Source organism: Triticum urartu, chromosome 1A (assembly GCF_056163025.1).
Source record: "Triticum urartu cultivar PI428250 chromosome 1A, HENAU_Tu73, whole genome shotgun sequence".
Taxonomy (NCBI): domain Eukaryota; kingdom Viridiplantae; phylum Streptophyta; class Magnoliopsida; order Poales; family Poaceae; genus Triticum; species Triticum urartu.
Window position 1 is genome coordinate 548071096 of NC_141873.1, and position 17629 is coordinate 548088724.

The 17629-nt window shown below is 43.9% G+C and overlaps 2 protein-coding genes and 1 non-coding gene across 3 annotated transcripts; all 3 read right to left on the bottom strand.

The window, feature by feature from the left end:
- Positions 1 to 2418: 2418 nt before the first annotated feature.
- LOC125527735 (ananain-like) lies at positions 2419 to 4807 on the bottom strand. Its single transcript, XM_048692249.2, has 2 exons — positions 4282 to 4807; positions 2419 to 3085 (listed from the first exon to the last, which is right to left on the bottom strand). Exons 1-2 carry the CDS (start codon positions 4805 to 4807, stop codon positions 2493 to 2495), a joined length of 1119 nt encoding a protein of 372 aa, XP_048548206.2. The 3' UTR covers positions 2419 to 2492.
- Positions 4808 to 15683: 10876 nt separating this feature from the next.
- On the bottom strand, positions 15684 to 15756 carry TRNAE-CUC (transfer RNA glutamic acid (anticodon CUC)). The gene has a single exon. It is a non-coding gene; the product is annotated as a tRNA-Glu (tRNA).
- Positions 15757 to 15839: 83 nt separating this feature from the next.
- Positions 15840 to 17338, bottom strand: LOC125528439 (photosynthetic NDH subunit of subcomplex B 3, chloroplastic). Its single transcript, XM_048692921.2, has 6 exons — positions 17066 to 17338; positions 16869 to 16982; positions 16702 to 16755; positions 16484 to 16546; positions 16305 to 16367; positions 15840 to 16211 (listed from the first exon to the last, which is right to left on the bottom strand). Exons 1-6 carry the CDS (start codon positions 17276 to 17278, stop codon positions 16176 to 16178), a joined length of 543 nt encoding a protein of 180 aa, XP_048548878.1. The 5' UTR covers positions 17279 to 17338; the 3' UTR covers positions 15840 to 16175.
- Between the last annotated feature and the right edge of the window lie 291 nt (positions 17339 to 17629).

A 17629-nucleotide genomic window follows, 5' to 3' on the forward strand; every position in this document is an offset into this window, starting at 1 on the left:
GGGGGCACTCTACCCATTTTAAGCAATGCCGAATCGACAACCTATGTATAAAAAGAGAAAAAAATTGGATTTGAAGAGAAAAAGAATTGTATTAATTCCCATTTTCCATTTATTTAGTTAGGTTTTCTTAATGAAATTGTTATAGCACCCATCAACAAACTAATGCACTTTTTCCTTCGGTCACCATCTTCCTTTGTAAAGGTTACACACACACCCTCATCCTGTAGGCCATACATTGTAGTCTTTAACGAGCACTTGCAGGCTCTTATGAGCTTAATGTGCTTTAAACGAACAGAGCCAAACATGGTTTTTTGCTCGTTAAACAGATGAGCTTAACGAGCCTAGCCTTAATCAGCATGAGCCGAGCAGCTCGTTAATCCACCACTACACCCCACTAGTAAGAGACGATTCACGCGGCTAGTAATTGGGTTACTAGCGCGTGCGAGGTGCGCACGTCGCTAGTATTTTGTTATTAGCGGCGTTCACATAACTAGTTAACAGCAGTGCGATACTAGTAGCGTGTGAGCTGCATGGCGCTAGTAAGGGTTTTAGCACACCGCTAATAAGGAGGTTTTGTACTGGTGTAGCACTAGAACACCTAATGTACAAATGACAAAGAGATTTGGGATTTCTTACTGGTATTTAGGGAAGCCTTGTTTCTGCTTGATGCACCCTTTGTGTAGCTTATGGTTACACCTTGCATTCTCGAGCAACATGGAGATATGGTCCGGGGAAAAGAGCTGGAGCAGGGAGACATCGTTGGCAGCAGTAGCGCTGTCAGCACTCACCTTGCGGTGGCTGGCGCTGGGGATGGTCTTCGCATCTCTTAGGACCACATTAGGATCAACGGTTAGAGGGAACCCCATCTATCGTATAAACCGGTGGGGTACTTCTCCTTATATGTTAGGTGCCAGAGAGTCGGGACCAAACCCAAAATTGTTGGTTGGCACCTCCGCAGTGCATCCTTCCGTGGGGTGTGGTGAGCCATATCCCATTGATTTCCTCTCTCTTGGTTGTTTGTCAAGACCAAAATCCAACACAACCGTGGCTTGCCCTAGTGTGACTTGACTAAGATATGACTTGAACTAAATACCCACCTAAGTTGCTCAAACTTGGTTAACCTTATGTGTGACAACCTTAGGTAAACTTAGTCTCAAACCAAACAACCGCTACATACACCGGCCAAGTAGCATGCCGTTCTGCCCACAGTGCCGGTTGCGGTCATGGCGGCCAACGAAGCACCTGGTCACCAATAGGCGATCTCCACGATCTAGTTGGTGCATCCCGAGTCACATGCGCCGTCGCAATCTATGTGGGCGACTATGCGGTCGTGGTTGACGTCCTAGTTGGTCTCGGCGTGGTGCTTTAAACTTGCGGCCATGATCTTGGCGACCTCCATGATTGGCCGGGTCATGCACAGCTGTTGCACTAGCCCGACGCTTCTTCCTGACATCCTAGAACTCCACCATGCCTCATGCCTCAACAAAGGAGCACGCCGGCAAGCACTCCCACCGTAAACGTACCCATCCAACTCCATTTCAGGCCATCAAGCCATCCTTGAAGCGTCTTGGAAGCATGGCGGCCGTTTCCATGTCTCGGCGGCATAATATGCTCATTGTTAGAGTGTCTTTTTTTTTTTGAGGAAGAACTGAGGCTACACTTTCTTTTGTAGTATTTCCTTGTAGGTTCGCTGATTTACACGTGTTTTTTCACTGAAAGATCTGCTCATGAGTTTTCTTTCTTCTTCTGATGTGTACGTTATCTACTTTCGATATGTGTCCATGTTGGACTCATATTGCACGTATCATTGGAAAGACCTGGCTGCCCATCTCAAAAAATGGAATGACCTGGAGGTATGTCTTTTCTCTTTCTAGTGTGTACGTTGTCTAGTTTTAGATGAGTGTCTATGTTAGACTCATATTGCACGTGTCATTAGTGGACTTGTTTGTACGCTACTATATTGTGTGTACCATTATTATCTTTTAATCTCAATTATTATCAACAAGATCGGCGAAGGATATATTTTTAGCATATGTGAAGGTGGAGTGACGTGGTGGCTTGTTTGCCTCTTACACGTGTTTTTTTTTGCATGGAGTGACGTGATCGGCGAAGGATATAACCATCTAAGGCTATAACCATCAAAGTTGATCCTATCATACCTCAAATTACTCCCTCCGTTTCTATATATAAGTATTTTTAGAGATTTCAATACAGATTATATACGAAGGTATATAAACATATTTTAGAGTGTAGATTTACTTATTTTGCTCCGTATGTAGTCCCTTAGATGTATAGGAATCGGAGGGAGTATTACTGAAGAGTAATGAATGTCAAAGTGTCTTCATTAGATGGATAGTGTTATTGCCGCATGAGGTATTGAAGGAATGCAAGTTCAGCAAACAATAACGGGTGGTCCTGAAGCAATCCCAGTAGGCGAGCTTACTTAATTGGGAAGGTACGCATGCAGATGCATGACATAGGTACATTCACATTCACGCTTTCGCCATTTTTGGGTAGACAACGTCGAGCGCGATGCCGCAGAGCCCCGGGCCGCCGACGTCGCGACGCATGCGGATGTAGCCGCTCTCACCCCATGTCTGCCCCCATGAGTTCTTGACGAGCCAGTACTTGGCCCCAGTAGGGGCGTCGACGCCGTAACCGACGATGGTGACGGCGTGAGCAAGATTTGTCCCGCAGGGGCCCGAGTAGACGCCGCCCTTGTAGAACTGCATGCCGCTGTCGACCTCGATGGCCACACCGACGGGCTGCCCGGCGACGGCGACCTGCATTTCGGGCTCGTTCCTAGGCGGGATCACGCCGCCTCCGAGGATCTTGACGACGTGATGGGCGGACTTGGCGCGGTTGCAGGCGCCCCTCGCCGCCGTGTACGGGTACTCCGCTGCCGTGGTGAGGCCGCCATTCTCCACAATCCAATTGTAGGCCCTGTGGAAGGACCCGCGGTTGCACCCGCCGTCGTACTGGTCACAGTCCACCAGCTGCTGCTCCGAGAGAGGCACCAGCTTCCCCGTCCTGATCCAGTTCAGAGTCTCGATCGTAGCAACCGTCACGAACGCCCAGCAGCTAGCTGCATCCATTCATCGAGGGACAAAATAGTCAATGGTTAACCATCGTGCATAGTTATAACAAGGTAAAGTCAGGGACGAAGCTCTAGTATGGACACTGGGGTCAATTGACCCCAATGCCTTCCAGTATTTGAAGCTAGTACGCCCATCAAAGTTGCTTTTGACCCCAGCCTAAAAAATTAGTTGACCCCAGCCCACCAGCTAATTGTCCGATTGTTCAGTCTCAGCCCATAGCATCCGTAAATTTTAGCAAAAAAAAAAAAGTTATCGTGGCGTATAGCTCCAGCACACAAGGCCCAATGCATAAGACGTGGCTTAGCCCTTAGGCTTACAAGTCTTTACACACGTACACGTTGACGTTTGGTCTCCAATTTCTGTAGATGTACGCGAAGTCGTGAACAGCCAGCCGACACATGCCTCTTCGTCTCTTCGCCATCGTTAGGTCGCCGTCTCATCGCCTTGGCCTATTCTTTTCCCCACCCCAACTCTCCATCCCTAATCCCCAATTTCCAACGACGACAAACAAGGCGATCCCTAATCTCCAAGGGTGATGCCGGCCAGCCGGCCGCCGCCGCCGCATAATCTTTAATCTCCCGCCCACTTGGCACATGCCCTCCTCGTCGGCAGTTCTGAGGCAGGTATGCCAATATCCTTTTCAGTTTCTCTTGGTCTCACGCACCAACAACTCATTCTCTCCGGATGGCTAATTACTAAGTTTAGGTTTATGTTTTTGCTGCAGCTAGGAGGCTAGGACTAGAAGGATATAGACAGATTTCTGCTGAAACGAACGGCACCAGAGACTGATCTGGCAGGGACTTCAAAGCCAGTTGGACAAAGGCAAGATCACACATCAAATATTGGTACTACTACTATTATGATACCAATTATATCATTGGCTCATTGCATATTTTCACTCTTTATGTTGCACTTCACCCTTGCCTACAGGCGGACTGTAACACCATGATAATCTTTTAATAAAACTACTATATTCGATGCAAAAAAATGTTACCCTTGGATGTTATTTCTATTGTGTTATGGTGGGCATATTTTTGGGTTTTCCTCTTTATATTGTTCTCAGCGTGAGTCACGCCATAGCCTGTGCTATAGTTGGCATTGGTTGACCCCAGTGACCATTTTTTCTAGCTTCATCGCTGGGTAAAGTTGAAATGGATCAGATGGGGGATCTATCTTTACGTACCGCATCCTGCGCCTTGGGACTTGACCGGTGTGACGGCGCCCTTGGATCTCCAGTCCCAGCTGGGAGGCGGAGCCTCCAAGGAGCTACCATCGTTGACGCCGGATGACCACAGCTCGGCGTCGCCGCCGCCCACAGGCAAAGTAATGCCCGTATCATCGCTGGCAGCTTCGTAGGACGACGCGTACCTAGCTAGGAACTCGTCCTGGGTGAGGTCGGCGAACTCGTTCTCGCCGAGCTCGTAGGTGAGGTCACCACGCCGGTTGGTGGCATCGATGTACTCCACGTTGTCGCGGTACACCTGAAAGCGATGCACCCTCTCCTCCGTGCTCAGGTACGTCCGGTTGTGCGTGACTTGCCACTCGCGGAACCTGTCCATCATCAGCATGTCGCCCATGTCGACCGACACCGCCGGGAAGGCGGCGAACAGGCCGTGCACCAGCAAGATTGCAGTGATCGCCGGCCATGCGCCGGGGGACAAAGCCATATGAACCGAACGATCTACACACACCGACTTGTGCTCAAACATGCATGTGTAGACGTTTTTATATAGCGTTCGCCGATGGAGCGCGGGGACATGTCTTTCGCCGGTGTTGGGGATGAGCTCATCGGCCGGAGACGAGTGCATGCAATGCATGTTGCAGGCGCTGGCGATGCACGTAGCTCGTAGAGGAATGGTAACGAGCCACATTTTCTCTTGGTCTCATCATGCAGCGGTGCATACGTATGTGCATCTGTCTTGGCACACGAAATGGTGTTGGCTCGTTAGGTTGTCTTGCCGTGCACACTAACATAGAAGTACTGTATATATGCCAACTGCAATGTACCGGTTTGCCCACCACCTTGTCGCCTTCCCAGTTCTGTCAATGAGCACGTCCTCAACCGTACTGTCTGGTTCATTGACTCGATTTTCTCTTTGTTAAAACTCTAAATTCACTAGATGATTTCTCCTTTTTAGGGGTAAATAGATGATTTCCTACGCGTTACTGCAGAAACGCAGTGACATGTAGCTATGAAACTTTGTTGGGACATAATGTACGTCATTGCCTGACATTTTTATTTGGACCAGTCACTTTTTTTAGCTGGAACATGACCCACCTCCAGTTCCAGCGTCCTGTGCATGCGAGAGTTATTTATCGCAGTCTTTTTGGTTTCCACTGTTTTGCATGGTTTCCTTTGGTTTTTCTTTGTTTTATTCAGTTGCTTTTTTTCTCTTTCATCTTGTTTTCTTTGTTTCTTTCTCGTTTTTTTTCCTTTTTAGTTTTTCTCTTTTTGAACACATGTCTACATTTTTCATAGGCATGGCAAATTTTTCTTACACATTAGGAACAATTTTTGTATACACATTTAATTTTTTTTCAAATACATGATTAACATTTTTCCAAATATATTTTTGATGTCTACTTTTATTCATACACGTTGTACATTTTTCGTGTATATCTAAAACATTTTTATTCATGTTTAACATTTTTAAAATACATGATTAACATTTTTCAATTTTTTATGCGAAGAGTTATGAGACCTTGGCGCTTTGGTATGATGTGTGTTTTTCAATATTGCGCGGCGTCTCACATGTGATGGTGGAGACGGGCTGCCTGGAGATGGTTAAACCTCTAGAAATTTCATCCCAATATCTGATCTGTTGTGGCACCGTTACTGATGGAAATTGGAGAGCTAGGTTCCTTTTTTTCTTCTTTTGATATTCAACATGTAAACATGTGCGCGAAGCAAGCTTGCTCGTTGATGGTCATTGAAAGTTGGTCTGACTCTAGACCATCTTTCCTGCTCGCCAGCTTCTTGGCCGATGATTCCATGAGCTCATTTTTTAATAAAGTTATGAACTTTTGACGCAAAAAAATACATGATTAACATTGTTACAAAAACGTGTTTTGAACATTTTCTCGAATACATGATAAACATTTTTGAAATACACGTTGGTACATTTATGAGAGAATTCCTTATTTAACACTGTGTTAAATTTTGTTTCCCTATTTGACACCAAAAAATATTTTCTTCCTTATATAACATCAAGTCTAAATTTTATGCCCTTTATAACATTTTCGTCCATTTTAAGCCTTAAAGGTGTTAATTGACACATGAAAAGACCTTTTTACCCCTGATGTGGTATGTGATAAAAAAAATCATAGATGCTAGTATGTGCTAATAATGTCCGGCCGGCTTGGTTTGTTGTATGTGGCTAAGTATAGCGAACTAGCTGCATGTGTGTTGTCCACCTGGTTCGGTTCCTAACTGCGTGAGCCAACTTCCAAAGAAAATCAATTTTTTTGTGGGGAAATTGGGAGCTTTATTCAACAGAAACCACCCCGGCCGAATCAGCTAGGAGGCTAGTTACAAGAAAACTAGGAGTGGAGTCTAACCAACAATCTGTTGCATCCAAAGTGCTAGCTTGCTTCGCACAAAGGTGAGCCGGAAAGTTGGCTGATCTCGAAACATGTTGAATAACAAAAGACTTAAAAAAAGAGGCATGCTCCTCAATCTCAGTAAGAATAGGCGCCACCACCGAACGATCATGGCGTGAGTGCCAGAGATTCACCATCTCTAGACTGTCGGTCTCCAAGATGACTTGATCATATCCTCGAAGCCTTGCAAAAATTGCTCCATCTCGAAGAGCCAACGCTTCAGCTAGGAGGGGGTCCATGATCCCCGTGTAGGGCTTACACCATGCAGCCTTAAGCTCAGACGATGATCGAGCCACCCCTCCAGCTCCTCCTCGACGGGATTCCATAGCAATACTACCATCAGTATTGATTTTTATCCATCCTGCATCAGGCGGTCTCCACCCATGACCGGGCAAGATACATGCATGCGCTTGAGGTAATTCCAACACAGCAAGAGCTTCCCGTATTCACTTCATAGGCTGAGCGGGATCAAAACCATCTTTGTCATGTGTAATATTGTTGCGCGAAGTCCAGATAGACCACATAACAGAGATCATCTTGGCTCTGTCTGACTCTGAAAATGAGGAGACACAAAGAATGTCCTTTGCCCAGGTGAGAGGATGCAAGTCTGGTCGCTTTATATCAAGCCATTCAGTTGCTTCGTTCCAGAACCTTCTCGCATGGGAACAATTCAATAAAGCATGCATCATATCCTCGTCCGAGTGCAAACAGATTTTGCACTTACTCTCGGTGGATATACGTCGATATTTCAAAGTGCTTTCTACGGGCAAAATCCCACGTAAAACAAGCCACCAGAAGACACAAACTTTGGGCAATACCTTGAGTTTCCATAGCCGAGACCACAACTGTTTATCAGTCTCTAAAGTATCCGTCATCGTCCCTTCTTCTAGAGCTTTTTGCTCGTTCTGAATCATAAGAGAGCGATAAGCTGACTTTACAGTGTATATCCCCGACCTCTCAGGTGCCCAAGCTATAAGATCTTCTCCACCTCCCGTTCTCAAAGGTATATTAAAAATTGCATCAGCATCCGGAGGTATAAAAGATTGCCTAACAACATCAGTTTTCCACGTCCAGTTCTCATCATCAATCAAATCAGCAACCCAGCTGATTTGCGCATCTCCCAGGCGGGCTACAGGGGTCATTGTAAGTGTTTCTGGGATCCATTTATCTTCCCAAATAGACACCGTTGTACCGCTGCCAACGCGCTTGATCAGCCCAGCCTTCAAAGCTTTCCTCCCAGCAATGATCGCTCGCCAAGTCGTCGAAGAATTCTTGGGCGCACTTGCTTGCATAAAATCACAAGAAGGGAAGTATCGTCCTTTTAACACTCTAGAACACAAAGAGTTTGGTTCAGTCATCAGTCTCCAGCCATGTTTACCAAGGAGTGCTATATTGAACAATTCCAAGTCTCGGAATCCCATCCCTCCTCTGATTTTTGGTTGTGCGAGAGCCTCCCAACTCATCCAATGCATTGAACGCCGATCAAGAGAGCTACTCCACCAATACTTTGCCATAGAAGCGGTCAAACTCGAGCAAACTTTCTTAGTCGGTTTGAAACACATGCTGAAAGTAGGTATTGCTTGAGCTATAGATTTTATTCGTACCTCCCTTCCTGCACAAGAGATCATTCTCTCGGACCCCCCTTGGAGTTTACTCCTCATTCTTTCTCCAATATGATCAAAGGTCCCACTGGTTATCCTCCCAACAGCTGTAGGCAGCCCCAAGTACCGCTCACTGAATGCCTCCACATTTATTCCAAGAATTTGCTTTAAAACTTGCCGGATCGGAGCCAAAGTGTTTGGACTAAAATAGATTGAACTTTTATCTTTATTCACTGCCTGTCCCCAACACTTGCCATAGATCCGCAAGATTTCATTCAAACGGTGAGCACTCTGCACTTGAGCTTGCATAAAAATGAGACTATCGTCTGCAAATAATAAATGATTAATCCATGGAAACTGATAGCTCACCCTTATCCCTTTATCAACTTGTGTTCCACCAAAATGATTCAGCAAGGAGGTGAAACCTTCAGCACAAAGTAGAAACAAGTATGGTGACATTGGATCACCTTGCCGTAATCCACATGATGGAGTGAAGAAAGGCAGCAGCTCGCCATTGACACGTACTAAAAATCGGACCAAAGTCACACATTTCAAAATCAGTTGCACGAACTCTGGACCAAAACCCAGCTGCAGCATGATTGCCTCAAGATAGTGCCACTCAACACGATCATAGGCCTTCATCATGTCCAACTTCACCGCACAAACTGCATTGCCCCCTTTCTTCCTTCGCTTCATGGCATGCACACTCTCATGCGCAATTAAAACATTATCAGTGATCAAGCGGCCGGGGACAAAAGCACTTTGTTCTTTCCCCAATAATCTCATCCAAACAAACTCTGACCCGATTGGCAATAGCCTTTGCTGCGATTTTATACAAAACCGGGCATAGAGATATTGGACGATATTGAGAGATTTTCCGAGAGAACCGTACCTTTGGGATCAAAGTTATAGAAGTATCATTCATACCCTCCGGGAGCTCACCTCCATTAAGAAAGTCCAAAACTGCTGGTACAACGTCATCTTTCAACAAATTCCAATGGCGTTGAAAAAACCCAGCAGTAAACCCATCCACCCCTGGTGACTTTGATGGCGCCATTTGAAAATCAATTGAGTGCTTAAGTTAGCTCTTGTGTACGATGTAACCGCTCTCCTCTCCGTAAATACGTACACTATACAGTGGTATTTAGTCCATGCTTACTGATACTGGCCGATGCCATGCCAGGCACACGCATTAGGTAATCTCTAGCTGATTAACCAACGAAGTACACATGAGTTGGGGTCACGAAGAAGGACGGCGGCCGCTCACACTCCCCGCTGCACAAAACGCGCCCACATAGCTATGAACCGAACCAGCTGGACAGCAAACATGCAGCTAGTCTGCTAAAGTTAGCCGCATACAACAAACCAAGTCGGCCGGAGATTATTAGCACGTACTAGTATCTGTGAATTTTTCTATCCCATACCATATAGGGGTAAAAAGGTCTTTTCATATGTCAATTAACACCTTTAAGGCTTAAAATAGACGAGAGCGTTATAAGGGGCATAAAATTTAGACTCAGTGTTATATAGGGAAAATTTTCTGTATCAAATAGGGAAACAAAATTTAACACAGTGTCAAATAAGGAATTCTCTCTACATTTATGGAATGATAAAAGGCCTCTTTAACTCTGCAAACACTTTTCTTACATTGTATAAACACTTTTTTAAAATTTCATGAACACATTTAAGAAACTCATGAACATTTATTAAATGTAAATTACTTTTTTTTGAATGCATGAAATAGTTTATTAATCACATAAACATTTTTTTCATTGTATAGACATTTTTTAAAATGTCATTTACATTTTTTGGAAACACATGACAATTTCAAAAACATTTTTCGTACACATGACTAACATGTTCTACTTTTTCATTCACATTGTACATTTTTCGTACACATCAGAAAGATTTTATATACACATTTAATATTTTTCAAATGCATGATTAACATTTTTCAAATTTTTATATAAAGTGTATTTTGTAATATATTACATCGAACGTTTCAAAATTTAAGCAAAAAAAGAAAAAGAAAAATAAAAATGTGAAGAAAAAATAATTAAAAAATACTTGTGACAGCATGATGATTCCATGTGGTTTCTGTGCCGACCTAGTGCCAGTTCTTTGCAGGCGAGCCTCCCACAGTAGTCGCTGAGGGCGGCATATAGTCATGCTCTTCTTGTGCATATGAAGATTTGCGGGAGCAACTAGTTAACGAGCACGTCTTCGGGAGCCTCGCAACGATCAGCACCACTTGGCGCGCTCTCAGCCATTCGCCACGTGTCGCGCTCTGGACGATTCCTTCGGATTTTGTTTTTTTTATTTTTCCGCACGCGTTTTCGGCTTTTTAAACGGTTTTTTTCGGGGGTTTTCGACGTTTTGGTTTTCTCCCGGTCTTTCTTAACTTTTCGATCAAATTTTTTTTTGAAAAAAAATATTTTTTGCACGAAAAAAAACACGTTTTCTTTTATTTTCCTTTCGTGAGAGTCACGGTTTTGCTTCCGCGAGAGGCACGGTTGTGCTTTTGCGAAAGTCTGGACCATGCCTCTAGGAAAGGCAGAAACAAAACGCGTTTTCTGTTTTTTTTTTCACGAGAGTCACGGTTTTGCTTCCGTGAGAGGCACGGTTGTGCTTTCGCGAGAGTCACGGCCGTGCCTCTAGGAAAGGGAAAAAAATACGCGTTTTCTGTTTTTTTTCTTTCGCGAGAGTCACGGTTTTGCTTTTGCGAGAGGCACGGTTGTGCCTTCGCGAGAGTCACGGCCGTGCCTCTCGGAAACGAAAAAACATGTTTTTTGTTTTTTTTCTTCCACGAGAGTCACGGTTTTGCTTTGACGAGAGGCACGGTTGTGATTTCGCGAGAGGCACGGGCGTGCCTCTTTCGGAAAGGGAAAAAAATCGTGCTCCCGGTTCGGTTTTTTTGCCTGGTTTTTTCTTCCGGTTTTTTTCATGAAAAAAAAAGTTCGTCAAAACCTATCAACATGGGATCTAGTTTTGAAGATCTCGACGCGAGGAATCCAATGGTGAAAACGGTTCGAGATTTGAACGCACGGTTTAAGAGATAAAACATTTTGAATTAACGGATCTATGAAAAAAGGGAAAACTTCCATGTTGCGACAAAGTGGCGCGCAGCATGTGCGCCACTTGTCGCGACCTGGAAAAGTGGAGTGTTCTTTGCAATGAGTACTTCTTAATTAGTGATTTCAAAGATTTGCGTTGTCTGATGAACAACAAACATGGGCCAATGCCCAAGGCCGCCTGCATGGCAGCGTGCCACCTCCCACTCCCAGCAGAACACCTAGATGCTTTGCATAGTTGAATACATACATGCTGGTTGATCTTTCTTGATGCACCATTGATTGACTTGGAGGATGAAAGGACTGACCTTGTTACATTACATCTCATGTACGCAGAACGCAGTTGACAGGTATGTCATGCATGGATCGGTCCCATGTGCATGTCAATTCATGGCTGAGCTTCCATGGATGAAATACGACACGATGTTTTATATTATTCACAATTGTCGGAGGTTTATACATACCGTATGTGTTTTTGCATATATAGTTTATGTTGGCTTTTGACATTAGATGGATATGCGCTGCATTGTTTGCATAGTTATCCTAATCTAATAATTGTGGTGGTGCCACTTTAAAGAATAAATGAACAAAATAAAGAAATAAATCCCAAAATAAGTTTTTTTACGGAAAAATGAATTCATGGCATTGGTATTATCCTATAAGAAGAAAGGAAATGAAAAAAAAACAAATAATGATAAAATTTGCACATAATTTACATATATATACTCTTACAATATGCAAGAATAAGCATATAATAGTGAAATCTAAAAAATAAGTTTTCTAAGAAGGAATGAATCAGTGGCATTCGTATTACCCTTAAATAAGGAAGATAATGAAATATAAAAATCAAAATCAAAAAATAATGTTTTTTTAAGGAACATGGATTAGTGACATGTTTTTTTAAGGAAACATGAATTTGAGAATAAATAACATTGAAATAAATAACAACAAAATTTTTACACAATTTACACAAGAATTGCATTTTTTACCATGCAAGAATGTGATCTCTTTTTTTGCAAAAAGAAGTATTCACAGAAGAATGAATTAGTGGCATCGGTATTACCCTTAAAGAAGAAAAAATGAAATAAAAATAAACCAAAATAAAATAATTAAATTTTGTAAGGAAGAATGAATTGGTGTAATTGGTATTACCATTTGAGAAAAAACAAAAAATAAAAAATAAAACAAGTGATGACAAAATTTGCACACAATTTGAAAATAAATGTGCTTTTGTAATATGCAGAAATATACATATATCAGTGCAAGTTTCATAAAAAAATAAATTTATTAAGAAGGAATGAATTAGTGCCATTGTTATTACCCTGAAAGAAGAAATAAAATTAAATAAAATTGGAACAATAAAAATAATAAAGTTTGCTGAAAAATACTGAAGTAGTGACATTGATATTATTCTTTAATAAGAAGGAATATAAAACATATTAAAACAAGTAACCACACAATTTACATAGAAATTGCAACTTTTATAATATGAAAGAATAAGCAGTGATTTCTTTTCTAAAAAAATTGCTAAGAAGGAATGAATTAGTGGCATTGGTATTACCCTAAGAAAAGAAAGGAAATTAAATGAAATGTAAAAAAACAATATAATAAAGTTTCCTAAGCAAGAACGAATATGTAGCCTTGGTATTACTCTATAAGAAGAAAGAAAATGAAAAAAAAATAGTGACGTAATTTGCACACAATTCACATAGAAATTGCGAATTTTAAAATATGCCAGAATAAGCATATAATAGTAGAATTTCACAAAAAATATTTTTTCTTAAATGAATGAATGAGTGGCATCAGTATTACGTACACGTAAAAAAGAAATAAAAACTAGAACAAAATCAAAACAATGATTTTTCTAAGAAAGAATGAACTAGTGGCATTGTTATTACCCTTCAAGAAGAATGAAACTGAAAAAATATACTAATAAAACTTGCACAAGACTTTGCACTGAAATTGCACCTTTTGTAATATGCAAAGAATAAGCATATAATAGTGCAACTTTCCCACTATCGTATAATTTGCACACATATTATATAGTGCTTGTATATGATTTACACTCAGTAAAACATCCCAAAAATACCGAAAAAACTAAACAAGAAATGGAATAAACAAAAGCCAAAAACATTCATAAAAATACAAAATGTGTAACGGGCTTCAAGCCCAATAGAAAAACCGACTGACCCCAAACAGGGGCAAGTCAAAAATTCTCCCCAAGAAGCCATGGAACAACCCAAGGAAAAAATAGCGCATCTTTCACCGTCAGATGGACGTTTTGTTGACATAGTTGTCCACAAAACGTCCATCTGACGGTCAAACCCTTTTGACCGGACAGAAACGGCACGAAGGGGTATTTCCGTAAGGGCACCAGACGGGAGAGGGAAAAGTTGAGCACAGTTTTTTTTAGGGGTAAAGATGAGGCTGGGCAGAAATTAGGGGGAGAAATGGAAATGTCTCAAAAAATAATTTTCAGAAAATTGAGGTGTTGATGGTGTTGGAGGATGCTGATAAGTTGGACCAATATGCCACTTTGTTTAGTTGTCAAATGGGCTACTTGCCTCTAAATTACTTGGGGGTGTGTTAGTTCTAGTAGATTGAAGGTATCTGATTAGAAGTTTGTTTGACCAATTCTCCTATTTTATCACATGTCCGTATATATTATCTGCAAAACGACCGTCAGAAAATTTGGCAAGATCAGAAGGTGCTTTGTGTGGCAAGGAGGTGCTACAGAAGGAGATATTATTTGGTGAAGTGGCCCCTGATCTGTAGACCTAAGGAGAAAGGGGCTGGGGTGTCAAAAAATCTTCCCAAATTGAATATCAGCTTAATGTGCAAGCGGTAGTGGAGGCTGGAAGCTGAGGACGGCCCTTGGCAGCATTTTATTAGGGCTAAATATCTAATGGTTTGTATCTTCGAGATTTAACACAAGGTGCATGATTCTGCTTGCTGGTACGATCTTTTTCATTTGAGGCCCATCCCTCTTCAGGGGCGGCTGGTGCCTGTGGGTAATGGGGTGATTATTGATTTGTCTGACTCCTGGTGTGGTACTACACCCTTGAAAGATCAGTTCCCTGGTTTGCATGCTATTTGCAATGACGTGGGCAGGTCAGTGGAAGATATTGCAAGAAGGAGATGGCAACTCAGTTTAAGAAGTGGTGGATGCAGGCCTGCAAAATGCCATGTGTGCTTTCATAAAAAAGATGGCTAGCATGGCTCTGAATAATGAACCTCACAACCCCTAGCATGGCTCTGAACTCATGCTACTAATTTGAGCCACCTCGATTAGCCTTTTGACATACAAGAACTCCATGCTGCCAATAAAGACATTGCTGCAGAGAAAGCGCCTGGACCTGATGGTTTCGATTGTGTGGACCATAGTGGGTCTGGCCATTGGAGCCAGGACAAGACCCGAATGCTTCTCGCAATATTTCTGGTGGATCTCCCAATTCATCCCGGCACGTAGAAGTTTTCAAATCACCGGTCTCGTTGCAACATATTGGGCGATTTGGAAGCTTTGCAAACAGGTCATGCCTTGAAGGAAACTCATTCGGTTGCCGGTTGAACTGATCTTCTATGCTTGTGCATTTGTCAAATACTGGGCAGGGCTCCATTCTAGAGATGACATGGATGCATTGATGACTGGAAGAATTGCTCTTCAGGAGGTGGCTGTGAATGTTCATGGTGCTACTACTCGTCCTTCCGATGGCATACTAAGGACAATCGAAGATATTCGTGCTCAGGCGAATGAAGATAGTGGTGCAAGGTTCTGAAGTTTCTAGTGGTTGTTGCTGTATAGTACTCCCTCCGTTCTGAATTACTCGTCGGATAAATGGATGTATCTAGATGTATTTTAGTTCTAGATACATCAATTTCTGTGACGAGTAATTTGGAACGGAGGGAGTATATGATTTAGGCCTGATGCCGTGGCATAGATGCTGCTTTTGGGGGATGATCTTACACTGGTGCTGTGGTTTTTCGAGTTGTACCGTGGCATAGCTGTTGCTTTCGCTCCCCCTGCTTGTAATATTCAGAGCCTTGTAACTTCAGTGTGCAAGCATTAGGCGGCACTTGTAGTTTCTATCATGGCATGTTTTTTCTTTTTTTGCACTGGATGATGCTCATTGTCTGTAGACAGTGCGGGTCGTATGGGAAAATAAAGTTAGGCTTCAGTATTATAAATAAAGGATACCAGCAAAGAAAAAGGCTGTATGATGGCAAAAATTCAAGGATGCCTGAAAAGAAAACACTGTATGAGCAAAAAATTCCGGGATACCTGCACAAAAAAGACTGAATGATGGCAAAAAGTTTTCCGTCGCCGGGACTTGAACCCGGGTCTCTCGGGTGAGAGCCGAGTATCCTAACCACCTAGACTACGACGGATTCTGTTGTTGAGATCATTAACATTAGTTTTGTTCAAAGAGCATCCGTTGCAAAACGCAGACTACTAACGTGGAAACTGTTACTGGTTCAACACAATTTGCAATTTGGCATTGATTCCAGGAAGAAACCCAAGATATGGTTTGAGGTACACACAATTTGTGCTACTAGGCCCTATCATACAGATACAGGGTACTAGGGATATGCCCAGAACAGGTTTGTAACTGATGCCAGCAGCAGTAGCAGATGCGTTTCTTTTTTCCGGATGCGTTCTTGTTCTGTTCATCTTCCGAGTGAAGAAGCGCACATTCAAATTGTCAGTAACTTGTTGCCAGGATAGACATCTTCGTAGCAGGAGGTACATGGCATTGGATCACATCACTTGCTCTCAGTACATCCAATGTGCAGGCAAGATTGCTCAGTCATTTCTTCCACTGGGGCAGCCGTTGGACGACGACCTGCAAGAAGAAACACGGCTTGTTTTTTTCAGAAAGAAATGGCGCTCGTGACAACAAAGCCGGAGACAGTGCATGAGGCTAATGAAATCATGCCTTGCCGGAGTTCTCCTTGTTCCCGACGATCGTCTGGCAGGTAAGCCTCCATGACTCCGGTTTCTGGCAAAGGCAACGAGGTGCAGAGTGCACAGTTAAGTCGCAGCTCCTCTGTAATGTGAACCACAGTGGAGACAGCAGCAGAAACTTTCAGAATCGGAGGAGAATCAGAATGAAACCTTCTTCAGGTAACGATTCTCGGCGTCTGTCCTTGGGCTCAGGAGCTCCTTCCCGTCGATAATCTGCGCACAAAGGTTCACACTCTGGAGGAATCAGTCACAGTTACAGTTCAGAGCAGCCATTGTGCACAGCGAGATAGCGTGCGGTGCCATTTTCAGTTGCGGTGTTGCACATGATGCAGTGAGTTACTAGTCGGGAAGGAGAGGGAGTGCTGTACCTCGACGATGCAGGTGCCGCAGCTGCCGCCGCCGCCGCAGTTCATCAGCTTCCCCTGCAGCGCACGCACCAGGAACCATTAGTCCACACTCCACAGCGGCAGAGGAGAAATCAGAAGGGGAATTAAGCCAGAGTAGGTGAGGAGGTTAGTGAGGGAGGGTGGCTCACGTATGCCGCGTAGAGCTCGATCTTGTTCTCGACCATGACGTCCCGGAGGAGCTTGTCTCCGCTGACCGCCGCCGCCCTGTCCACCGGGTACGACCCGTCGGCGCCCGGCTTCGGCTGCACGCACATCACAGAAAATCAATTAAACCTCGCCGCCCGGAGTCCGGAGCCAGCGGAGACCATCGAGGTTGAGTCCTTACCCCGAGGAACTCGAGCTCGATTTGGGGCTTGGGCGGCGCCGGCGCCGGTGCGCCGGGCGAAAGGTCGGGCGAGGCGGCAGAGCATCTGATGGGGGACAAGGCCGCGGTGGAGCGCGTGGGCCTGTAATGGCTGCTGCCTGCCCTGGCGTAGGCCGGGGAGGCTGTGGGGAGGGGGAGGACGGAGAAGAGCGCCGCGGAGCTCGTGGCCGCCATGCTCTCGCTGCTCTTGGTGGGGACGTGGCCGCGTCTGTTTGTTCGGAAAAAAGGCGCCGGTTTTATCGCTACACCGTCGCCGCGCGGAAGGTGTGGCCGTCGAGCCTGCACGGGCCACACCTGCGGCTGCTCTCGTGTTGGATGGAAACTGTTAGAAACGTCTAGTTTGTAACCTTTTTTTTCTTCTTCTCAAATTCTAATATCAATTTACATCCTAAAAATAGTACTAGGTTCTAATTTCAAAGTTGCCTTTCCAAATTTCTCCTTTCTTGGCCAAAAACATCTCCTCCCGCTACATGGGGGGGGGGGGGGGGGGGGGGGGTTCATACCTCCGCCTCCCGCTGGTGGTTC